The following is a 27,091-nucleotide window of genomic DNA, read 5'->3' on the forward strand; positions in this document are numbered from 1 at the left end:
GAGGTACCTTCCCAAAATGCTCCAAACGTTCTCGATTGGGGAGAGATGAGGCGACCTTGCTGGTCAGTGTGGGTTTTGGGAAGCACGAAGACAAGTGGGCGGGCACGATCTTCCTGAAACGTAAGACTAGAGTGGTTAGCCATTAAGGGCAACGAAACGGGGTATAGAATATCGTCGGCGTACCAGTGTGCTGAAAAAGCCACGTATGACATTCACAGGGGTCCTGCTATCAAATGAAATGGCACCCCAGACCCGTCATTGCCGGTCGTTTCTACATCTACATCTACATGGATACTCTGCAAATCACGTTCAAGTGCCTGGCAGAGGGTTCATCGAACCACCTTCACAATCGTCTATTATTCCAATTCGTATAGTGCGCGGAAAGAATGAACACCTATATCTTTCCGTACCAGCTCCGATTTCCCTTATTTTATCGTGGTGATCGTTCCTACCTATGCAGATCCGTGTCAACAAAATATTTTCGCTTTCGGAGGAGAATGATGATGATTGGAATTTCGTGAGAAGATTCCGTCGCAACGAAAAATGCCTTTCTTTTAATGATTTCCAGCCCAAATCCTGTATCATTTCTGTGACACTCTCTCCCATATTTCGCAATAATACAAAGCGTGCTGTCTTTCTTTGAACTTTTTCGATGTACTCATTCAGTCCTATCTGGTAAGGATTCCACACCGTGCAGCAGTATTCTAAAAGAGGACGGACAAGCGTAGTGTAGGCAGTCTCTTTAGTAGGTCTGCCAATAAAACGCAGTCTTTGGTTAGCCTTCCCCACAATATTTTTTATATGTTCTTTCCAATTTAAGCTGTTCGTAATTGTAATACCTAGGTATTTAGTTGAATTTACGGCTTTCAGATTAGACTGATTTATCATGTAACCGAAGTTTAACGAGTTCCTTTTAGTACTCATGTGGGTGACCTCACACTTTTCGTTATTTATGGTCAACTGCCACTTTTCGCACCATTCAGATATCTTTTTCTAAATCGTTTTGCAGTTTTTTTTATCTTCTGATGACTTTATTAGTTGATAAACGACAGCGTCATCTGCAAACAACCGAAGACGGCTGCTCAAATTGTCTCCCAAATCGTTTATATATATCAGGAACAGCAAAGGGCCTATAAAACTGCCTTGGGGAACACCTGAAATCACTTATGTTTTACTCGATGACTTTCCGTCAATTACATCGAACTGTGTCCTCTCCGACAGGAAATCGCAAATCCAGCCACGTAAGTGAGACGATATTCCATAAGCACGCAATTTCACTAGGAGCAGCTTGTGTGGTACAGTGTCAAAAGCCTTCCGGAAATCCAGAAATACGGAATCAATCTGAAATCCCTTGTCAATATCACTCAACACTTCATGTGAATAAAGAGCTAGTTCTGTTTCACAGGAACGGTGTTTCCTACACCCATGTTGACTATGTGTCAATAGATCGTTTTCTTCAAGGTAATTCATAATGTTAGAACACGATATATGTTCCAAAATCCTGCTGCATATCGCCGTTAACGATATAGGCCTGTAATGTAGTGGATTACTCCTACAACCTTTCTTGAATATTGGTGTGAACTGTGCAACTTTTCAGTCTTTAGGTACGGATCTTTCGTCGAGTGAACGGTTGTTTATGATTGTTAAGTATGGAGCTAATGCATCAGCATACTCCGAAAGGAACCTAACTGCTATACAGTCTGGACCAGAAGACTGACTTTTATTGATTTAAGTCGCTTCACTACTCCGAGGATACTTACTTCTACTTACTCATGTTGGCAGCTGTTCTCGATTAGAATTCTGGAATATTTACTTCGTCTTCTTTTGTGAAGGCGTTTCGGAAGGCTGTGTTTAGTGACTGCTTTGTCAGCACTGTCTTGGATAGTATCTCCATTGCTATCGCGTAGAGAAGGCATTGATTGTTTCTTGCCGCTAACATACTTCACATACGACCAGAATCTCTTCGGATTTTCTGCCGGGCTGGTTGGTATGGCGGGCAACACTCAGGTTGTTAACCCACCGCTATCCAAGGCATCGTCAGACACGTCGTCGCTGGTCATTGTGGCTCATCACTGAAGACACTCCAGCCAGTGAGATTCCTGGCCGAATTTTCCTGACACCACTGCAAACGCACTTGCTGGTGTGCAGCGCTCGATGGTGGTCGGCTCAGAGGACGCCGTGAGCTAGACCCCCTTCCTATGAGCCGCCTATTAATGGTCCTTGTGGCCGCACCCGGGATCGATGATAATGATGAATCCGGCGTTCTGAGTGCCTCTCTTTCTCACGCCCTTCCGTCTCTCTAGGTCGACCACTCCCTTCTTGATGCTGCATTCAGCCACGGTTCACCCGTTCCTGTCAACATCGTCCAATAGTGGCATCGCCGCTCTTCATTTGTCGAGCGATTTGCCCTTTACTGCAACCGGCTTCCTGGAGCCCAACTACACGTCCTCGCTAAAATGCTGACATCTGTGTATATTGTCCATGTGTCTGTCTGCGAGGCACAGTTACTGCCCAACTAACTACCCGGAATTAAATCTGCGAAGTCTTTATGCTCTGGTATCGACATATCTCCTGTTTACTATCCTCGACAGCTGCACGTTGAAATTACGCTACGGCGTCACACATTCATTCATCAGCCACAGCCAAAGTTCTCACTTCTGATTTTTCCGTCGATACCTGTATCAATATAAATATATGTTGTTAAGTCTTCCCTTGTGTTATGTGTTTCGTTTTCTTACGTTCAGTCGCCGATCTAGAGCTCTACACTACTGAATCCTTTTCTTGCTCTGATACTCCAGCAACGTGTTGTTCCTGTCTGCACTGTTCGAAGTTTATGAAATCGTTATTTTTGCTACTTTAATCTTGCACAGCAGATCTGTTTCTCGGATTCTTGTGTGAGTCCACAATTTTGCTTCCGCCGTTTTGCAATGTGTGGCAGTAGCAGTAAATGGTGGTGCAGCAAGTGGGTCGCAAGTATCGTACAATAAATTTAGGTATCTAAATACTACTCGTTTTCTCGTTACATCTTAGAATTAGTCTCGATTGAATACAACAGTTTACGAACCAAATTCTTGCCGTTTGCGGGAATTTTTAATTTGCTGCTATAACTTGGTAAAATACTGAGTAGGGCCTAAGGCGAGGCACCTGCTACTGCAGAGCGTACAGAGAGTGGTTAAACGCCTCAAGAACGGTGATGTTGGCGTAGAAACCAGACACGGGGGTGGAAGAGAGGACATTTTAGAAGCTACTAAAATCGACGGAAACAATTCCAGGGCATAGTTATCGAAATAAATTGATGCGTTTGGGTCGAGCACTGTAAGACAAACTGCTACAATATAGCCGAAGACATGAAAAGGTGGTTTCGCAGAATGACAGTGCTCGAACTCTTGTTGAGAAACCCATCAAAACATACATGGAAACATTGAAATGGGGAGTCCTACCTCACCCGCCGTATTCTTCAGACACTGTTGCCTCTGACTCCCATGACCTACACCATTCTGATCAATGGCGCACGGCGTGGTTGACCAACACCTCCGGTCACATCGCATGAAATAAGTTCCAAATTTAATCGATTCAAGGATCTCCTCAAAAGACGCCGACATTTTTCGCCACCGGATTCGCATGCTGCCCGAAAGCCGGGAAAAAGTAATGACCAGCGATGGCCAGTGCCTTAAATCGTAAAGTTTTTGTAAGTTTTTTGCAATAAAGTCCCGAATTCGAGAAAAACCGGTGGAATCAAAGGTGTAAGTCTAATAGCAATCCTGTGCTGGAAAATAGTCTCTTTTTGCTATTGTTCTTTACACCTGTATAGTAATTAGTTATAGATATAAGAACGTAGGCTTCCGCGGCCGGTGTCATAGTGACTAAAATTCTTCTGGGTATTATGCCGCGTCATTACTAAAAACTAACAACAATAATAAACTAAAACCGACGTTTCGGCCGAATTGCAACGGCCTTCTTCAGGGCACGACTGGTTTTGCATGGGGATAGGTGCTTCTATTTATTACAGACTATCGATGTCTGACGTCACTGCTGTAAAACTTTTAACTGGCCCTCTTATATGATTGGCTAGTCAAGATGTAAGGGAAGATGGAAAGATAGGGGCTATTCATGGATGTCCATGTCGTCAACGATTGGTAGCTGTCCGCGAATCAACGTTCGGCTTCTGTAAAAGGCGACAGTGAACGGCTAGGCAACGTCCTCCGCCGACGAGGTTTCAAACCGATTTTTCGAAGTAGTCACAGGATCCACGAAATGATAGGTTCCACCAAGGATGTAGTCAACAATCTTAACACTGGAGGTGTTTACGAACTACGGTGTGAGTGCGGAGCTACCTACATAGGAGAAACAGGGAGACCTGTCAGCTTACCAGTAATAGAACGATTATAACAACATAATAAATCGGCGATAGCGGAACACCAGCGTGACTGTGGACGACCTATCAGGTTCCAGGAAGCCCGAGTACTGGCGAAAGAATCGTGGATAACACAAAATACGGGAGGCGATCGAAATTATGAAGCAACCTGACAACATCAACAGAGAAGATGGCTACAAAGTCCCGGCGTCCTGGCTGCCGGCCATCCCAGTCCAACGGGCCACGAGCGGTCGCGGGGCAGAAGCTACACGGGACACGGACGTATCTGCACTAGTGGTGTAAATGTTCCGCTTTTAACCCGCCCATGCTTGCCCAGTGGCCAGGCGGGCAGGTCGCCGCGCGTTGTCAACAGAACGGGCAGGCTGCTTCACTCCCAGCCAAGCCAAGCAGAACCCAACCCGGGCAGGCTGCGGGAAACTTGCTTGCCTGCCCATATTACTGCTGAGCTGCGCTACGCAGCCGTTTAGTCTGCGCGCGTCATTGTCGTATTATGAACGTTAATCAAAAGTTTTTATTTTACCTGAGCACCAAAAGACAAATCCCAACATATATATAAATTTCAGGTAAAAAAATATTGGGTGTTATTTGTATATTCTTCCTTTACGCGTATATTTCGGGCTTCTTATCTATACAAATAAAAATTAATTGCCAAATGTGTTGATAAGCGTAAAACTCGAGAACGGCTGGACCAATTCTGCTAATTTTTTTTTTTTTTTGCTGTGTTCGTAATTCTCAGGACAAGGTTTCTATGAAATAAAATTTTTCGAAAATCGAACGAAAAATTGGAAAATTTGACAAAAACTGAAAGTGCGTTTTCATTGTGTCCGTGAGTTTGTATTGCATACAATCTTGATGAAATTTTGCACACTATACCTTGAAACCAACAGGAAGGTCACAGTCAACATAAAATTTCGTATGGTGCATAGCAGAGGTTCCTTTACGTAACGGAATTCGACAAATTGTACGTATTTATTCCGATCTTGATGAAATTTGGCACACTTGATATTCAAAGCAGGATGAAGGGCGCTGTCTGCTTAAAATTCTGAATGGTGCATGGCGGAGGGTACTTTACTTACACACTTCTACACCAACCTACAATTTTATTCCGATCTTGAAGAAATTTTGCACACTTGACCATCAAGAGGAACGTCACTGTCTACATAATATTTCGGACAGTACATTGAATAGAGTACCTTACAAAAGATTTTGACATCGTTTGCGGATTATCATGAGAGTTCACTATGTACGCATGTTTCCATGGAGAAGGTTTTTGAATATTTACGTGTGCATGTATATATATATATATATATATATATATATATATATATATATATATATATATGTGTGTGTGTGTGTGTGTGTGTGTGTGTGTATATATATATATACATACATTTCTTTTAAACGAAATGTCTATGATCGTTTTGAAATTTGAGAGCTGTCTGACACATTCACAGTCATCGTGTTTGACAAGTTGCGCACAGCAAATGTCGTTTAACAGTTGCAAACCAATTATTTTGGTTGAGTGAACGTGTTATATTGGCTGCAAAAAACCTTGATGTTAACGAAATGAATTATCAAATTCAAAATATGACACCTGGCGAATTGCTGACATACAAGTCGGTTTATTCCGTTACTAACCAAGATGATATAGTCAACTATCCTACGGAATTTTTAAATTCGCTGGATTTCCCCGGATTACCGCCTCCCAATCTGTAATTAAGTCGGATCGGCAATCATTATGTTGCGGAAGGTAAACCAGCCACGTCTTTGTAATGGCACTCGGCTTGCGGGGAAGAAATTAAAGAGCAACGTAATCGAAGCCACAATTTTAAAAGGAAAGCACAAAGGTGAAGACAGTTTGATTCCAGTATCACTAAGATTCCGACCGACATGCCATTCGACTTTAAACAGCTATAATTTCCAGTGCAGCTTACATTTTCCATGTCGATAGATAAATCGCAAGGCCAGTTGTTATATGCTTGTGGCATCAATCTTGAAAATCATGTTTTTCACATGGCCATTTGTATGTCGCATATTCCCCTGTCGGGAAACATTCAACTTCATTTGTTTTCGCACCAGAAAACAAAACTATCAATGCTGCGTATCAAAAAGTATTACAATAAATGCTACCTAGCAATAAACTTTGACGCTGATTCACTGATCACCACAAAAGTTGACAGATATATATGAGTTTTCATAGATAGGTGAAGAGGAGATGAACTGAGGTGGCGGAATCCAACAGAGAGAGGACGAGGAGAAGGATAGAGGGTGGGGGGAGATGGGCCAAGGGATGGGTTCAGAAATGGTTCAGATGGCACTGAGCAATATGGGACTTAACTTCTGAGGTCACCAGTCCCCTAGAACTTAGAACTACTTAAACCTAACTAACCTAAGGTCATCACACACATCCATGCCCGAGGCAGGATTCGAACCTGCAACCGTAGCGGTCGCGCGGTTCCAGACTGTAGCGCCTAGAACTGCTTGGCCACTCCGGCCGGCCAAGGGATGGGGAGGGGGGGGGGGGAGGTGATCAGAGAGATAGTGGGAGAGGACTAAATGGATACAGAGAAAATAGGGGAGGAAAGATGGACTACGAGAGTGTGGAATAAATAAATGCCCAGGCAACACAATGCAGTCTGTGCTGCACTTTTCAACACCGAAACGGATGGATATTTATACTAAAGAAGTGAACCTCCACCCCCTAAAAAGAAGATTGGTCACCTCCCCAGAAGAATAAATTATCTACGCCCCTATTAACCACTGTACTGCAATGAGAACCAAATTAAGATTTTGGAAGTCTAGATTCTTTAACTTTAGTACGTTTCAGCCAAGTATGACACCAATTATATAAATATTTAACTACGTTTCCAGGATGTATTTTACTGGTTCTGTGAATTCATTCGAAGTTGGCAAAATCATTCTAAATTGCCAAAATGCATTTTAACAAAATCGAAGGACCTGTTTCGTATCCAGTTCGTCTAAAAACTATAGTACTGGGAATACAATGGTGACCCTGAGCCATTTTTCGCGGCGCCTACGTTTGCGTCATAAGAGTCTACACTTGTAGTCTAGGTCTGCGTCATGAGGGAACATATTTCGGACCATCATGATGTAGACTAAGACGACGAGTGTTTACTTGCATGATGCAAACCTAAACGACGACTGTAGACCCTCATAACACAGACCTAAACGACGAGTCTGAATCCTCATGACGCAGATGTAGACGCTGTGGAGAGTGGCTCAGAGTTTCCATTATATTCCTACTACAATACATTCATGGAAAAAGACGCTCTTCATTTTAGGAGCATTTGTAGTGTCTAGGTCTTCAGCATCTTGACTCTGCATGTGGGATTCCCCTTAATATAGAAATACAAGAATAAAATTACATTTTGCAATGTGTGTGGAACTCAACAAAATAAATTGTAATTTAAACTCATAATGTGTATTGCCTTAATCCACAAATGAATATTTTATTTTGCAGAACACTTTTCAACATAAAATATTTACAAATTTTCCTTCAGTTCCCCTGAAAGTATTATTTTGGCCAAACCAGATACTCCTAAAAATATTTGGATACTTTTGCAAACACAAGTAACAGAAAATGGTTTACAAACAATAATAAATGTCACTTGGGAGGATTGAAATCAAAAAGTTTAGTCTAAAATAAAAATGAACTGTATGCATTACAAAATTTCTATCTCAGAAATTGACGGCCAGAAAGCACAAGAAAGAAATCTGCACTCTTAATTGGTAAATTTGCGCTCAAACTCATAGTTTCGTGTCCAATGTTCTACTGTATTCTTAATGTGTCTGCTGATTAGTGTTTGAATTAATTATGACGAGATCGTTAAGTCTGTCTGCATTAAGACGTGATCGTTTTTCGCTAATTAGGTTTCCAGCGCAACTAAAAATTCTCTCACTAGAGGCACTAGTGGCTGGTATATTTAATATTTTTCTTGCCACACACGCAAGTCGAAGAAGTCGCTGGGAGATATTTTTCCACCACTATAGAATACCTCCCTCGTTCACACAGTGTTCTTGCAAGTATCTGCTGACTTCATCATGTAGGAGAGGAGGCTCTTCTGCCCAGTCCTCAAATTTCGCCATTTTGTACGGTCCTGGATTTGTTTCTTGGGTGCTGTGATTGGACACTTGTACTGAAACTGTACAGGTTCCAATTAATATTTGCAGAATAATGTGAAGATCGTACTACACATGAAATTGTAATAGTTTTTAGATGATGCTATCATTTATCGTCAAGCAAAGTCACCAGAAGATCAAAACTAACTGCAGGACGATTTAAATAAGGTATATATTTTTGGTGTGAAAATTAGCAGTTGGCAATAAATAATGACAAGAGCGAGGTTATCCCTGTGTGTACTAAACTATGTCCGTTAAACTTCGTTTACAAGATCAACCAGTCAAATCTAAAGGCTGTAGATTCTACTTAATACCTCTGATTACAATTACGACCTACTTAAATAGGAATGGACACACAGAAAATGCTGTAGACGTTTTAATGACAAAACACTCTTTTGCAGCATTCCTACGCAGTTGGAGAGCCTCACGACTGACGGAAGAGGTCGAAAGAGTCTAAATAAGGACAGCTGGTTTGGTATTATCGTGAAACAGGGGAAAGAATGTCGCGGAAATTACACAAGAGTTGAGGTGGGAATCATTACAACAATGGCGTTTTCTGACGTGGCGCGATCTATACATGAAATTTCGATCACCAACTTACACCTCCGCATGCGAAGATATATTGTTGAGTCCCATCTACATTGGAAGAAATGATCATCAGAATAAAATACAAAAAAACAGCGCTCAGACGGAGAGATGTAGGTGTTCTATCCCGCGCGAAATTCGAGAATAGGAGACAAATAAGTTGAAAGTGGTTCGATGAACCCTCAACCAAGCACTTGCGTGTGACTTGCAGAGTAACCATGTACATGTAGATGAAGAATATATGCATTATCTTAGGAGCTTACCTTCAGCACACATCTGTCGTGCTGCTTGGTAAACTTCAATTTTTTCATCCTCGGTTAACTTTCTTAATGTGCGGTAGTTAGCCACCATAAACGTTGCAATTTTATGCAACATACTAACGCACATTTTCTGTTCTAGGAAGGCATCGGTGGCTTGTTTCAAAGGTTTCATGTCCTGAAAATACATTTTCTCAACATACATATTTCACAAGTGGTTCTATAATATTCAGATGGAATAAAATTACAAACCTCTTCATCGTTATCCCGTACGGTACAGTGAGTTTTTGAGGCATAAGACCACGGTAGAACTAAATGTAGGGTTGGCTCCTTGTCACCCTCTAGATCAACTGTGGCTTCTTTAAACGGCTTAAGAAATTCTATAAGCTGACCAGTTATATGGTGGTCATAACCCAGCATCTTATCAGAGGCACCTTCATTATGTAAAACAGCCTTCACTTAATGAATCTGAGAATGGACTGATACAAGCATGTCAAAATAACTATTCCAGCGAGTTGAAACCCACTGCTTTAAAGATGAGTTCAGTCTCACAAAGAGACCTCTTCTCTTGAAGTACGAAACCGTAGCCCGCACTGTATTAAGAATGGCTAATATATTTGGAACATTTTCTTTCAAAAACTGTTCGCTCAGAACATGTTTCAAGACTGTGTTTATACTATGAGCCATGCATGGAAGACGCTGATATATTTCGAGAGCTTTGACAATGTTATTGCCCTGGTCTGTGACAGACGTAATTTTGGCAATGTCTTCACGAGAAACACCCATAGTTTCTAAGCCATCTTCCAACTCGCTTCGAATATTCGAGCCAGTTTTTGGGCAGTCAGGAAACGCAGAGCACATCAGTACATATTTATTCAAACGCCAGTCTGAATTTATGTAATGCATTGTCACGGACATGTAATGCACCCCTTTGTAATTGTCTGTCCATAGATCAATTGTACTGGCACATATACCAGAACGAATCGCATGCACTATATCTGGGACCATTTTGCTGTGCACTTTATGAGCTAAGGTTTGAACTTTTCTAGCTACTGTCACTCGGGAAGGCATAACATTTTTAATATCAACTGAGCCATATTTTTTTCCTATGTCGATCAGTGTCTGCCCTAAATTAAGAAATCCTTTTCCCTCTATACTGCTAAATGGTCTCAGGTCCTTGGCACACATTTCGACGCACTTTTCGGCCACTAAATCTTTGCCCTCTTTCAAGATAATTACGGGGTGAGGGAACTGCTTGTCAAATTTGCACATATGTCGTAACATACTCGAGGTTCCCGAATAAGTACTTAAGAGCTTTTTACATAGTTTGCATTGAGACACACCTACCGATTTATTTGAAGCGGCCTCATAAACACACGAAAACGTTTCCTATGCGGCACTTGTGCTCTGTTTCGTTACCAGCATGTATTCGCCAGTTGTCAATTTTTTTTCAATCTCACTAAAGTTCGACCTATTCATTGTGCTGCCTCAACCGTTGCGATAAATGAACTGCGGGCTAACTACCTGGTTACTCTAGTCACGGTAGCTTGACAGCGCAACCTGTTGTCAGGCGCAGCAAGCTGAGCGGGTCCCGTGAAGCTTGGCAACCTTGCGGGAACCCAGGTAGCCCGGGCTTGCGGGAGCCCGTATCGCCCGCATTGCCCACTATGCCTCAGTACACGCGCACTCTTGTGTTTACGTCGCGGCAGGCTGACCTGCATGAATGGTTGCAGAGGAGCTAGGGGCAAGCAGGCTGCAAGGGGAATTTGTACACCTCTAATCTGCAGAAGCAGCTGTAGAGCAACTGACAGTCCACTTCCGCGCACGCCAGGAGGAAAACTTGCCGACCAGAAGTCGAACGCTGATTGGCGAACAGCTACCAATCGTTGACGATATGGACATCCACGAATAGCCTGTTTCTTTCCATTTCCCATACGTCATAACTAGTCAATCATATCAGAAGGCCAATTAAAAATTTTACAACAGTGACGTCAGATATCGATAGTCTGTAATAAATAGAAGCACGTATCCCCATGCAAAACGAGTCGTGCCCTGAGCAAGGCCTTTGCAATTCGGCCAAAACGTTGGTTTTAGTTTATTATTTTTGTTAGTTTGTAGCAATGACGCGGCATAATACCCAGAAGAATTTTAATCACTATAGTTAGTTACAGGTTTTCTGATTTATTGTGTGTGTTCATTCTAACGAAAGGAAAGATTGGTTGTTTAATTAGCTTTTCACTAAGAACCCATTCTGTGCAAGACACACTTTCTCCTTTCGTAAAGTAATATATGGTTTATGATTTTGTCAAGTGATGTGGGCAGTACTTGAGCACAAGTAATTTCTGATTTATTAATTTTGAGCCATCTCGATAATGGTTGCGTCAATAATAAATTATAATAAGGTCAATAAATATTTAGGCCCCCAACAACCCTCAGCTGTTTACCACTCCAAAGCGTTCCTTTACCAAAATGATGGATGTGTCGCACATACTGCACATACCTTCTTCACGGATCATTTGTAGATCGTTAGACGGTCGTTCGCGATAAACAGACTGGCCAGCACGATCCACACACTTAATACCTCTGGATACTTCTGTGTGGAAAAAATTGAGACACAATGTCCACATGGAAACTTCGTCAACCCTAAGGATATGAAATGCGATACAACACAGTGCTTGTGTCACGCTAAGTACACATCCAATGTAACGCGCTGAACATTGTCGGTCTCGAATCGCTTTAAAGCATCTGACAGAGCTCAATGTCAACATTTAACCACTGGATATGATTAATTACTATTAACGGCGTAATTACACTACTGGCCATAAAATTGCTACACCACGCAGATAATGTGCTACAGACGCGAAATTTAACCGACAAGAAGAAGATGCTGTGATATGCAAATGATTAGATTTTGAGAGCAATCACACATGGTTGGCGCCGGTGGCGACACCTACAACGTGCTTACATGAGGAAAGTTTCCAACCGATTTCTCATACACAAACAGCAGTTGACCGGCGTTTTCTGGTGAAACGTTGTTGTGATGCATCGTGTACGGAGGAGAAATGTGTACCATCACGTTTCCGACTTTGATAAAGGTCGGATTGTAGCCTATCGCGATTGCGGTTTATCGTATCGCGATATTGCTGCTCGTGTTGGTCGAGATTCAATGACTGTTAGCAGAATATGGAATTGGTGGGTTCCGGAGGGTAATACGGAACGCCGTGCTGGATCCCAACGGCCTCGTATCGCTAGCAGTCGAGATGACAGGCATGTTATCCGCATGGCTGTATCGTATCGTGCAGCTACGTCTCGATCCCTGAGTCAACAGATGGGGACGTCTGCAGGACATCAATCATCTGCACGAACAGTTGGACGACGTTTGAAGCAGCACGGACCATCAGCTCGGAGACCATGGCTGCGGTTACCCTTGACGCTGCATTAGACAGGAGCGCCTGCGATGGTGTACTCAACGACGAAACTGGGTGCACGAATGGCAAAACGTCATTTTTTCGGATGACTCCAGGTTCTGTTTACAGCATCATGATAGTCGCATCCGTGTTTGGCGACATCACGGTGAACGCACATTGGAAGCGTGTATTCGTCATCGTCATACTGGCGTATCACCCGGCGTGATGGTATGGGGTGCCATTGGTTACACTTCTCGGTCACCTCTTGTTCACATTGACGGCAATTTGAACAGTGGACGTTACATTTCAGATGTGTTACGACTCGTGGCTCTACCCTTCATTCGATCCCTGCGAAACCCTACATTTCAGAAGGATAATTATATGAAAAAAAAACGTAAATAGTTACAATCTACGGCGTACACACACTTTGTTCAACATGTAAACATCACTACAAATATTCAGATTTAGGTTACAAAAAGTTCGATATGCATGCCAGCATTGGCGATGATGTGGCACAGTGAAATTCTACAAGACCTGGTGAAGTTCAGAACATCGATGATGACCTCCTGAATAGCTGTTTTCAGCTCCCCAATGGTTTTGGGGTTATTATTGTACACCTTGTATTTAATATAGCCCTACAAAAAGGAGTGGCATGTGTTCAGATCTGGAGAACATGGCGGCCAATTGAGGCAAGCGCCAGTGGCCTCTGGGAATCCCAGAGCCAGGTTGTGGTCCCAAAAGCGCTTCTCCAGGACATGAAACACTCTCCTGTTTCGATGGAGTCGAGCTCCATCTTGCATGACCCACATCTTGTCGAAATCAGGATCACATTAGATAATAGGGATGAAGTCATCTCCCGAAACCTTCACGTACCGTTCGGTAGTAACCATCAAGGAAAAGCGCACCAATAATTATGTCACTGGAGATTGCACCCCACACTGTCACCGATTGAGGCTGAAGAGACTTCTCGATCACGAAATTCGGATTCTCAGTCCCCCAAATGTTATAATTTTGCTTATTTATGAACCCATCCAAATGAAAGTGGGCTTTGTCATTAATCCAAACCATATTACACATGCTAATTCCTATTATGCCCCGTAGTCAATTGTGCAGTTTGGACATCCTAACGCAAACCGTTCAGAAGTTATGACGATTTTGTTTCATATAGTTCAATAATTGTCTCTGTGTAATCGGTCAGTTCCTAATAAGGTTTCAAATTTATGTATAGATCGGAGACTTACTTAAACGTGTTCAGAAATGTAAAATTTAGCACCTCACAAAACGAAAGAACACAGTATCCCATGACCACAGTATCAATGGATCACATGTGGAATCGATCAACTTACTGAAGTACCAGACTACAAGAGATTTTAGGGATATGAAATGGAATGATCACATTGGTTCACTTGTATATAAAGGAGGAGGCGGACTTCAGTTCACAGATTACTAGCGAAAGGCAATCGGTCTGTAAAACACTTGTGCGACCCATGTGATATAGGACTAACAAGGGATATTGAAGGTATACAATGAAAATCAACACTAGTTTGTTTCAGCTGTGGTACTCTGACATCGAGATGCTAAAAAAAACTAAAATGGTGGGCGTTTGAAGATAGACGCAAACTATCCTACGGTAGCCAACTTACAAATATTCAAGAACTAACTTTATGCCTTGAGTCTGGGAATAAGCTACAGCCCCCTACATATTGCTCCCAAAGAGGGACTAATTGCAGTGTACACAGAGTCGTTTAAGCAATTATTCTCGCTGCTGGAATTCGAGAGAACACTAATAAATGTAGGAAGTATCGTCTGCCATGCACTTTGGAGTAGGTTATACTGTATGGACTACATGTAACTGCAGATTTTCTGTAGTGTAGTACAAACAAATGGTGTAGTTTTATTCATTCTCCATCTCGGCAGGCCTTTTCCACAAAGCCATCGCGCACAGTGGTGTGGCTGTGGGGGACGGCGTGTGCTCCGACCGCATGCGGGCCCGCTCCTTCGCACTGGGCGCCCACCTAGGACTGAAGACGGACGACTCCCAGCAGCTGGTGGACTTTCTGAGGAAGCAGCCGGCGCAGATGCTCGTCGAGAACGCCATGTTCGGCCGCACTGAAGAGGTACGTGTTGCACTGGCCACGCAGTGGTTTCTCCAGAGCTGGAGGTTTCGTGTCATTGCATGGGAGGTATCTGTTGTTCCAGGACAAGGCCCGCAGCGTGCTGTTCCCATTTGTGGGCACGGTGGAGCCAGCTGACGCCGAGGGTGGGGCCTTCTTCCCGAGGGACCCCGCGCAGCTTCTGTGCGCCGGGGACTTCCAGCACGTGCCACTGATCACTGGCGTCTGCACGAATGAGGGATGTGTCTTTGCCTCAGGTCAGTACATGGAGAGGTCAGCCCAGCCCCTTTTCCCCCCTCCCCTCCCCTGGCAGCTGCTGCTCTTCAGTCAGGCTGAGAGCCACTCTGCTTCAGTAAAACAACCACAGTCAGTGCTTTCTATCTGTTACAATTCAGTTCCCATTGTAGAAGGGCGCTGCTACATTGCCTGTAGTGCAACATGATATGAGGGTCACACCAAAAGAAATGCACACTATTTTCTTTAAAATCCATCTTTTATTCTACATGCTTGAAAGTGATATAGTGTGTAGATACATCCCTTAGGAACAATATTTTCATTTCTCCACATAATTTCCATCCCTCTCATCTGCCTTACGCCATCTTGGAACCAGCGCCTGTATACCCGCACGCCGGCCGGAGTGGCCGAGCGGTTCTAGGCGCTACAGTCTGGAACCGCGCGACCACGATGGTCGCAGGTTCGAATCCTGCCTCGAGCATGGATGTGTGTGAAGTCCTTAGGTTAGTTAGGTTTAACCCTAGGACGCGTAAGGGGGGTTTGCTGAACCCACAATTTTTTTATGTCACCTGCTTTTGCCCAAATAAATTTCACACTACATATTCCCTTTGATTTATTGTTTGTTGGCTATTTTATGAAACGTTAGTGTCAATATATTTTATAGAAAATGCCTGCTTTGAAAGAAAAAATAAATAAACTTATTATGGGTCCAACAAACCCCCCCCTTAAGCTTCCATGCTATAGAAAATTTCCCTTAGTAGGATTTCGTATTTCTCATCTCTACAATAATGCAAGTTAGTTTCTTGTAGGTTGGTCTTCTTGATATTCACAACTTTCAGAGGAAGTGATTTTTTATGTCAGTCAGCTGTTATTTATCTTGTAAACTTGCAGTGAGTTAGTGCAGTTCCCGATACGTAGGCCTCCAGTAACTTTGGTGTCCTACACAGCAAAAACGAATCCAAGTAAAAACTTACTGATGTTTGGCAACAGTGCACCAAGATAAAGGCACTGTTGGAAGAGAGAAAAATAAAACCGAGATAAATGCATATTATAATTCCACTAAAGGTGGAATTGTTACCATTGATCAAATGGCACGCATGTACACCTGCAGGAGGGGAACAAAGAGATGGCCTCTATCTGTATTTTACTCTCTCATCGACATTTGTGCTATCAATGCAACCAACATATACATCCAGCAACATCCAAGATGGAATGAAAAGAAACACAACAAATGGAAACTTTATCTTCTGCAATCTGGGATGGAACTAGTGAAATTGCAGGTAGAAGTGCCAATCCAAGAGGGTTATGTAACCAAATTGTTCAATCAGTGGAGACTATTCTACAAAAGAAAATCAAAGAAGTGACAACAGAAGCAAGTCAGCCTCCTGCAGGGAAAGGTCAGTGCCATATTTGTGCAAGAAAAGCTAAAACAAAGAAGCAGAAGTACAACAATCTAAGTAAACAACATTATTGTGGACAGTGTCATAAACATGTGTGTACACACATTCAGAAAAAATTGTGAAGTGTGTCTCTTGCCTTGAAGTTGAGGACTCAGAGTAGTCTATTGTATATGAACACATCTGTATTTTGTACTGCAATATGTTAATTTTTTATTCACTCAATCCAATCTTTATAACAATTAACAACATTTATAAACCGATGCCTTAGTTAAAATACATAATTATACGTAATTTTTCGTCAGTAAACTTAATTAATACCTGTGGGCTCGCCGAACGCCCCCCCCCCCCCCCCCCCGCCGAGGCACCCCAAGATAGAAAAAAGGCTTGGGCGTCCTATGGTTCAGAATTTCTAAGTTCTAGGGGAATGATGACCTCAGAAGTTAAGTCCCATAGTGCTCAGAGCCATTTGAAACATTTTTTTGTATATCCTCACGGTAAAATTCTGGAGCAACCTCTTGGAGCCACTGTTTGGCAGCGTGCACAAGGGAGTCATCATCTTCAAACCTTGTTCCGCGAAGAGAGTCTTTCAGTTTCCCAAAGAGATGATAGTCACATGGAGCCAGTTCAGGACTGTAAGGCGGGTGTTTCAGTGTTGTACATCCGTGTTTTGTGATCGCTTCCATGATTTTTTGACTGACATGTGGCTGTGCATTGTCGTGCAACAGCAAAATATCCTGCTTTTGCCGACTCAGTCGAGCTTGAAGTTCCTTCAGTGTCATCACATATGCATCAGAATTTATGGTGGCTCCACTTGGCATGATGTCCACAAGCAAGAGTCCTTCGGAATCGAAAAGCACCGTAGCCATAACTTTTCAAGCAGAAGGTGTGGTTTTGAATTTTTTTTCTTGGGTGAATTTACGTGATGCCTCTCCATTGATTGCCTCTTCATCTCTGGTGAAAAATGATGGAGCCATGTCCCATCACCTGTCACAATTCTTCCAGGAAATTTATCTCCACCATTCTCGTACTGTTCCAAAAGTTCCCTGAATACCGTTTTCCTTGTTTCTTTGTGAGCCACTGTCAACATCCTGGGAACCCACCTGGCACAAACCTTTTCTAACGCCAACACTTTCAGTATTCTGCAAACACTTCCTTCCCCTATCCCAACTTAGCGTGACAGTTCGCTCACTGTGATGCGTCTGTCAGCAGTCACCAGTTCGTTAACTCTCTGCACATTGTCTGGAGTGTGTGCAGTACGAGGCCTGCCGCTGTGAGGACAGTCCTCAATATTGCCGTGCCGGCTTTCATCACGTAACCTGCTTGCCCACCGACTAACTGTACTGCGATCGACAGCAGCATCTCCATACACCTTTTTCGACCTCTTGTGGATGTTTCCACTCTCTCGTTTTCACAGCACAGGAATTCTATGACAGCACGTTGCTTCTAACGAACGTCAAGTGTAGCATCCATCTTGAAGACATGCTGTGACGGCGCCACTCACGGGAACAGGTTGAACTAAGTTTGAAAACAAGCGCGTAGGATGTATCTACACACTGTAAAACTTTCACGCATGAAAGAATGAAAACTGTATTTTTACAAAAATAGTGTGTATTTCTTTTGGAGTGATCCTCGTAACTGTAAGCGTTTTTCTGAAGCATTAATTTGATTTTGTGAAACTACATCTGTTACATTTAGAGAACTGGCGTTGGGATTTTGACTGCAGAACTATTTTACTATGACCAACGTACATTTCGTGTAAGGACCACGAAGATAAGATAAAAGAAATCAGGACTTGTACAAAGTCATGTAGGTAGTCGTTTTTCCGTCGCTTTGTTTGTGAGTAGAACAAGAAAGTACATGACTAGTATTGGTACATGATACCCACCACGATGCACCATACAGTGTCCTGTAGAAAACACACGTAGATGTGCGTGGATTAAGATGTAAACACGGGGAAAATTTTAATTTGTGCATCGAAAGCAATGTCCTGCTTCCAAGGACCAAGCATAAGAAATAGGTTCTCATACATGTGATTGGCTGCAAGAACTGTTTAAGAGTTTGAAATCCTTAAGTTGCCGTGGAATTCGATAGACAGAATAAAAATAAGCACATCTGTATTTTGGATTCCTAAACCTAAAGACTTCCTTTTGTCTCTACATCTATATCCATAGTCCGCAAGCCACCTGACGGTGTGTGGCGGATTGTACCTTGAGTACCTCTATCGGTTCTCCCTTCTACTCCAGTCTCGTATTGTTCGTGGAAAGAAGGATTGTCGGTATGCTTCTGTGTGGGCTCTAATCTCTCTGATTTTATCCTCATGGTCTCTTCGCGAGATATACGTAGGAGGGAGCAATATACTGCTTGACTCTTCGGTGTAGGTTCTTGAAACTTTAACAAAAGCCCGTACCGAGCTATTGAGCGTCTCTCCTGCAGAGTCTACCACTGGAGTTTATCTATCATCTCCGTAACGCTTTCGCGATTACTAAATGATCCTGTAACGAAGCGCGCTGCTCTCCGTTGGATCTTCTCTATCTCTTCTATCAACCCTATCTGGTACGGATCCCATACTGCTGAGCAGTATTCAAGCAGTGGACAAACAAGCGTACTGTAACCTACTTCCTTTGTTTTCGGATTGCATTTCCTTAGGATTCTTCCAATGAATCTCAGTCTGGCATCTGCTTTACCGACAATCAACTTTATATGATCATTCCATTTTAAATCACTCCTACTGCGTACTCCCAGATAATTTATGGAATTAACTGCTTCCAGTTGCTGACCTGCTATTTTGTAGCTAAATGATAAGGGAACTATCTTTCTATGTATTCGCAGCACATTACACTTGTGTACATTGAGATTCAATTGCCATTCCTTGCACCATGCGTCAATTCACTGCAGATCCTCCTGCATTTCAGTACAATTTTCCATTGTTACAACCTCTCGACACACCACAGCATCATCTGCAAAAAGCCTCAGTGAACTTCCGATATCATCCACAAGGTCATTTAAGTATATTGTGAATAGCAACGGTCCTATGACACTACCCTGCGGCACACCTGAAATCACTCTTACTTCGGAAGACTTCTCTCCATTGAGAATGACATGCTGCGTTCTGTTATCTAGGAACTCTTCAATTCAATCACTCAATTGGTCTGATAGTCCATATGCTCTTACTTTGTTCATTAAACGACTGTAAGGAACTGTATTGAACGCCTTGCGGAAGTCAAGAAACACGGCATCTACGTGGGAACCCGTGTCTATGGCCCTCTGAGTCTCGTGGACGAATAGCGCGAGATGGGTTTCACACGACCGTCTTTTTCGAAACCCATTCTGATTCCTACAGAGTAGATTTCTAGTCTCCAGAAAAGTCATTATACTCGAACATAGTACGTGTTCCAAAATTCTACAACTGATCGACGTTAGAGATATAGGTCTATAGTTCTGCACATCTGTTCGACGTCCCTTCTTGAAAACGGGGATGACCTGTGCCCTCTTGCAATCCTTTGGAACGCTACGCTCTTCTAGAGACCTACGGTACACCGCTGCAAGAAGGGGGGCAAGTTCCTTCGCGTACTCTGTGTAAAAGCGAACTGGTATCCTATCAGGTCCAGCGGCCTTTCCTCCTTTGAGCGATTTTAATTGTTTCTCTATCCCTCTGTCGTCTATTTCGATATCTACCATTTTGTCATCTGTGCGACAATCTAGAGAAGGAACTACAGTGCAGTCTTCCTCTGTGAAACAGCTTTGGAAAAAGACATTTAGTAGTTCGGCCTTTAGTCTGTCATCCTCTGTTTCAGTACCATTTTGGGCACAGAGTGTCTGGACATTTTGTTTTGATCCACCTACCGGTTTGACATAAGACCAAAATTTCTTAGGATTTTCTACCAAGTCAGTACATAGAACTTTACTTTCGAATTCATTGAACGCCTCTCGCATAGCCCTCCTCACACTACATTTCGCTTCGCGCAATTTTTATTTGTCTGCAAGGCTTTGGCTATGTTTATGTTTACTGTGAAGTTCCCTTTGCTTCCGCAGCAGTTTCCTAACTCGATTGTTGTACCACGGTGGCTCTTACGATCTTGCTTGGCACATACTCTCCTTACGTTAAATAAAAGAATGCATGGAGAGTGATTTCCACCATCTCAAGACGCTATCAAATCCTTCCAAAACCACATTTTTATGTACAAGCATCACAGCGGCAGCAATAGTTTGAGAACTGGTACAAACTAACGCAAAAACATACAGATTTTAAACGTAAATACTTAGAGGAACGCCGCGCGGGGTAGCCGCGTGGTCTAGGGCGCCTCCCCCGTCGGAGGTTCGAGTCCTACCTCGGGCATGGGCGTGTGTGTGTTGTCCTTAGCATAAATTAGTTTAAGTTAGGTTAAGCAGTGTGTAATCTTAGTGACCGACGACCTCAGCAGTAAAATAATAAAAAATTAAAATGCACGTGGCACAGTCAAAGCGAACACAGTTCTTTCCAGAACACTGTAACTACAATGTCGTCTGTCCATAGCTATCTTGTCATAGTTACGCGATGCATTTCTTTTGGCGGTATTACACAGTCCAACTTCTCTTTCTAATTGAGACGTTTTTATATTCCACTACAGGAAGAAGCAAAAACTTATCTCATAGTTAATCAGTTTCGTTCACACAGAGATTGTTTCACGACACAACACAGTCAGCACACTTGCAGTTTCCTACTGGTTTCTCGCTACAAAAATGAGAGCGACACATGTCCTGCTCACACTGTTCGACACTGTTCGACTTCCTTTCTTTCTTTTTTCGCAGTTGTACATCAATTTCTGGTGACATAGCAAGATATTTATTTTGTTCTATAATGTAATGAGGAATTCTTTGTTGAAAATAATAATATACAGCTGATATTATTTCCCTTTTGGATATAAGTAGTTGTCTATTGAATATGTAAAATATTTTGACACGTTGTTTACCATTTATTGCATTAATTTTGATTGGAATGACTTTGTGAAGTTAAATGTATACTGAGATACTGTGCAAGCAAAGCGAGAGTGATCAGAATATGGATTATGAGTGTCGGCCATAGTACACCGCATCACGCATGGTAAGCTGTCATCATTATTGGCGTTTCCACATATTTGTCCCAACCCTGAATGTCTGTCGCTAATATTGAGAATTCTCCCTCCTGTCGGTACGTCATTCTGTCTGACAGTTTTATAAGTCTCCCAGCGATAACACGCCTACTGCGATCAATGTGCCTTTTTTGTGGACAGTGAAGCATCCCCAACTCTTTTTTTTTTCTTTATTGTATTTCAGTTCCCCATCGTGGCGGGCTGGCAGCAGCATATGCGCTGCTCCTCAGCCGAAAGACATAGTACAAAACAATAGAAGACATTTAAAAATATACAAAGGAGAAAATATGGTAGATATAAAAAAGGGGGAACATCATGGAAGGCAATAGACAAAAAAGGGGCGACTGTAAAATGGAGATAAAATCTGTAAAAAAGTAGCGCACACAAAAAAACCACACACTGGGACAATTAAAAGAACACAAGGCACAGTATGACCGGGGCATAAAAGTATCGACGGATGGCATAGCACATAACAAACACTGACAGTGAACCTCAAGGCAGCATACAATTAAAATCATACCTCTTGACACACAGGAGAAACAGCACCAAACACAACACTGACATGGCACACTGATGATGATCAAAACGGAGGATCTGCCAGGCGCGAGGAGATGAAGGAGACCGGAGGAAGGGAGGGAGGGGAAGAGAGGGGGGAGATGAGTAGGGGGTGTGTGGAAGAGGACCAGGTAGGGAGGGATGTGGGGAGGATAGAGGCAAGGATGGGGGTGTAGGAAGGAGGAAAATCCGCTCTGGGAGAAGGAGGGGAGAGGAAAAAGGGGGCCCTGGGGAGGGGGGGTAACAAGGCCAGGTTATAGTTGGAAGTAAGGGTAAATGTCATGGTGAAGTGCATCATCCGGGAGGGGGAGGCGCTGGAAATTGTCATGATGAAGGAGATGGAGGGTGTGGAGGTGGACAGAGTGAGGGATACAGTGATAGAGGTGCGGCAATGGGTGGGGGGTGGAGAGGAAGGAGGAAACCAGAGGGTGGTGGGGATCAAGCCTGCGGACAATGTAAAAGATGCGGAGATGTTGAAGGAACAGGAGGAGGTGGGGGAAGGGGATGAGTTTGTACAGGAGCCGTGTGGGGGGAGGAAGGCGGATACGGAAGGCAAGGTGGAGCGCATGACGTTCAAGGATTTGGAGGGCCTTGTAAATACGGGTGGGTGCAGAGATCCAGGCAACGCTGGCATAACAGAGGATAGGATGGATGAGGGATTTGTAGGTGTGGAGGATGGTAGAAGGATGCAATCCCCATGTCCAGCTAGACAGAAGGCGGAGGCGGGAATTGGCTTTCTGCTGGATGAATGGTCTGGAGGTGAGGGGTCCAGGTGAGGTGTTGGTCGAGGGTGAGGCCAAGGTATCTCAGGGTGGGGGTGAGCTGGATGGGATGACCATAAAGGGGAAGGTAGAAATCATGGAGACAAAAGGAGTGGGTGGTGCGGCCTATGATGATTGCCTGGGTTTTGGAGGGGTTGAGACGGAGGAACCACTGATTACACCAAATGGTGAACTGGTTAAGGTGGGTTTGGAGGGTATGTTGGGACCGTTGAAGGGTAGGATAGAGAGCCAGGAAGGCGGTGTCATTAGCATACTGGAGAAGGTGGACAGATGGTGGTGGCTTGGGCATATCAGCCGTATACAAGAGATAAAGGAGAGGGGAGAGGACAGAGCCCTGGGGGACACCAGCAGTGGGATAAAAGATGCGGGAGTTGATGTTGTGGAGGGTGACATAGGAAGGACAATGCGAGAGGAAAGAGGCGACCAGACGGACAAAATTGATAGGCAGGGCGTAGGTTTGGAGTTTGAAGAGGAGACGGGGATGCCATACACAGTCATAGGCATTTTGGGGGTCAAGGTAAACAAAAATGGCGGAACGACGGGAGTTAAGCTGGAGGGACAGAAGGTGAATGAGGTTAAGGAGTTGGTCTTCAGCGGAGAAGGAGGGTCGGAAGCCACACTGGGTAAGGGTGAGGAGGTGGTGTTGAGTAAGGTGCTGATGGATACGGTGGGAAAGGATGGATTCAAAGACCTTACTGAAGACGGAGGTGAGGCAGATGGGATGATAGAAAGAGGCAGCAGAAGGGTGTTTGTTGGGTTTGAGGAATAAGAGGACACAGGTCAGGGTAGAAGCCAGTAGAGAGGATGACATTATAGAGATGGGCGAGGACAGTCAGGAAGGAATAGGGGCTTTCTCGAAGGTGGTGGAAGGTGACACAGTCATGACCAGGGGCCGTGTTGTGTTTGGACCAAAGGATAAGTTTAATGTCTTGTGCTTTGATGGGAGTGTTTATATCGGAAGGGGCCAACTGTCCCAAGTACTGGAGACTAGGAGCCAGTGGAGCGACAGAGGTATCGGCATGTTCCATGACGGTGGGGAAAAGAGAATAATCTGGGATGGAGAAGACCTAAGTAAGGTGGGAAGGGAAGTGGTTGGCCTTACTGAGGTTGTCAGGAAGGGGGCGATCGTTATGGAGAAGAGGTTAGTGGGGAGTGGAAAGGGAACTAGTAAGGCGATGGAAGGTGGACCAGTACTTGGAGGAGTTGATAGGCAGGGAGATGTTGAGTCGTGTGCAGGTTTGGCTCCAGTCTCGGCGTTTCGTTGCTGTAATAAGGTTCGGTACGTGTCACTGTATTTGCCGGTGGCGTTGGAGTGTATCCTGGTCACGAGTGCCCAGGAAGGAGCGAAAGAGGCGGTGGGATTCACGAAGGAGGAGGACAGCCCACGGAGGGAGAGCAGGACAGTGGGGATGGATGGTTTTAGTAGGAACATGGGCCTCCACGGCGTCAGTAATTATCTTCTCAATGAAGGACAAGGCATGGATGATGTCGTCAGGATGGCGATAGGTAAGAGGGTGGCTTTCAACCTGGGTGGTGATGGATTCCTGGTAGGCATCACAGTTGGCATGGTGGTAGTCATGGACGACCTTTGGAGGGGGTGTAGCGTGGGGAGCTGGAGAGGGGCGGTGAGCACACATTATGGTGAGAAGAACGGGCAGGTGATCACTACCCGTGGGGGCAAGGACAGCGATGGCGATATGCCCAAGGAGGTTGGCGGAGGCAATGACAACATCTGGGGTGGTGTCACTTTCAGGTCGGGTGTGCTGGGGAAGGGGAGCAAGGTCACCGTGGATTGTGGATAGGAACTGATGCCACCACTGAAGGGCGGCAGGAGTGCGGCTATGGATGTTGAGGTCGGCGGCAATCACATAGGTGGAGAAGGTGCGGTCAATGTGCGAGATGAAGTCATAAGGAGCAGTGGAGTGGACATAGATGGTGGCACAGGTAATGGTGGGGGACGGGAAGAAGACACTGAGGATAAGGTGTTGAGTGGGGTCATTGAGGAGAGGTTGTGGCCGGACGGGGATATGCTTAAGGTGGCCAATTGTGACTCCACCCTGCGCACGAGGACCAGGAGCGTCAGTGCGGTGGAGGATATAAGGAGAGGTGTAGATAGAATGGTGGGGTTGGAGAAAGGTTTCGTTCAAGAGGAAGGTGTCGACCTGGTGGTGGGAGAGGGTGTGCATGATTAGGTATTTGTTGGAGTGGAAGGAGCAAATGTTCTGGAAGAGGATGCAATACTCGAGCCGCACCTTGGTGGGATGTGAGGGGGGGGGGAAGAGAGGGAAGGGGCTTAAACTAGAGTGTCAAGGCTGGTGAAGGTGAAGTGGGCTCGGTTGTGGGAATAAGTGGCAAAGGTGTTCAGGTGGAAAACAGAGTGAGCGGCAAGGGAGATTTGTTGGAAGGTGTGGGGGTGCTGAAAAGGGTGAATGTTTTGGAGTACAAAGGTAAGGAACCGGATGATGTCCTGCCATGGGGGGTGGACGGAGGGAATTGTTGGGGTGGACAGGGGTATCAACAGGACGGACAGGGACTGTAAGCTCAGGGGTGGCTGGTTTGGCTTTACACTTGTGGGAGTAGGTGGGATGGAGGCCATTGCAGGTGTTACAGGAAGGAGGAGCAGCGAGGTTGGGGCAGTTCTTAGTGGGAGGCCTTGCAATGGGGATAGGTGGGGGGGGTTTGCAGTTGGGAGTCAGGTGGTCATTATACATCAGGCACCACTGGCAGCGGTAGGATTGGGGAGGGGATTTGGAGGATTCAACAGCGTGTCGACAGTGGTATACCAGGGCACCCTGGGTGGGGAGATGGTCAGTGGAGGGGGCAGACTCAGAGAAGACCCGCGTGAGGTAGGTGGGACCAGAGGCATTGTGAATATGGTGGGCATAGCGGATTTCCAAGTCCAGGTGGGAGTTTAGTTCCACCAACACTTCATCCTCCGTGATCACCAGGCTGAACTCGGTGATCACAGGGGTGTAGTTGGGGGGGGGGGGGGCGACGGGGAGGCTGGGTCTGACGAGGAGTGAAAGAGGAAAGAAAGGGTGTAAAGATGCATGGGGGCCGAACATAACTCGTGGGAGTTTACAGAGGACTGAGGACTGAGTCCCTGCGAGGAATGAGTTGGGAGATGGGAGCACCAGGTAAATACTTTCGTATCTCCACGGTGAGGGTACGAGCGTCGAGGAACTTTGGATCAAGAGTTGACAGGACGAAGGTATGGAGGGTGGGGGCTGGGTTACAGGTGGCTGCAGGAGGGGTGGTGTCCGTGGAGACGACAGGAGGAGGAGGAGGTGGTGTTGACTTTTGTGGGAAGTGGCAGGAGCAGAGTTGGTAATGACGCGCTTTTGGGGTTTTTTGGAGACCGGAGGTGGGGAGGAGGGGAGAGGGACGGGGAGGAGAGGAAGGTGGTGGGTGGCAGATCCCTGTGGCGTAGTGGAGGCGCCGGGAGAAGCAGCCGGTTCAGTGGTGGCGACGGTGGCTCGGCTCGACGTGATGCGTGCGGGAGATGCAGACAATGGAGTGACGGGGTGGGTGAGAGAGGGGAAGTCGACTACCTGAGGAGTGGCAACAGAGGCGGCAACAGAGGCGTATCTGAGAGCGGGGGTAGTAGTGGGAGCTGTTGAGGGTATGGAGGCTGGAGGTAGGGTGTAGAAGTGGGGGTATACAGCAGGGGAGGAGATAGGGGAATGGGTAAGTGGGGGAAGGGGAGGTGAGGCGTAAGGAGGGAGGCCGGGGGCGGCACTCCAGGAAGTGACTGTGGAAGAGGGGGGGGGGAGATGTAAATGACAGTGGAGGTGGGAGTACTCATGATGGACGAACCGCGACGAACAGAGGGACGGACAGCAAGCAGTGGCGGCGGTGAAGGACGGACAGCAGGCAGCGGCGACGACGATGGACAGCGAGCAGACAGGCAGGCAGGCAGCTACAGCAACGAGCAGCGGACAGTCAGACAGACAGACAGACGAACAGACATCCACAGCAACAATCTTCGAAGACGGAGATTCCACCCTGAGAGTAGCCCAGGCTTTCCAATCTGACGTTTTCGAAGGAGGGGATCCAACCCTCGAAATGTCCCCAACTCTCTTGTGGTTCCCTTTTTAGGTACTCTACGTCGACGTCTGCTCGTAGATACGTATC

At 45.0% G+C, this 27,091-nt stretch overlaps 1 protein-coding gene across 2 annotated transcripts in view; it reads left to right on the top strand.

Annotated features, from left to right (window-relative positions):
* The window catches only part of LOC124551017 (esterase FE4-like), a 290,102-nt gene that overhangs the window by 225,624 nt on the left and 37,387 nt on the right, over positions 1-27,091 (top strand). The window contains exons 5-6 of one of the 2 annotated variants that reach the window (XM_047125863.1): positions 14,682-14,881; positions 14,964-15,135. The exons of the other annotated variant lie outside the window; for it this stretch is intronic. Coding sequence (XP_046981819.1) covers positions 14,682-14,881; positions 14,964-15,135 — 372 coding nt within the window. The remainder of the gene's footprint in view (positions 1-14,681; positions 14,882-14,963; positions 15,136-27,091) is intronic. 2 annotated transcript variants of the gene reach the window in all.

The sequence above is a fragment of the Schistocerca americana genome, chromosome 9 (assembly GCF_021461395.2).
Source record: "Schistocerca americana isolate TAMUIC-IGC-003095 chromosome 9, iqSchAmer2.1, whole genome shotgun sequence".
Classification (NCBI taxonomy): Eukaryota; Metazoa; Arthropoda; class Insecta; order Orthoptera; family Acrididae; genus Schistocerca; species Schistocerca americana.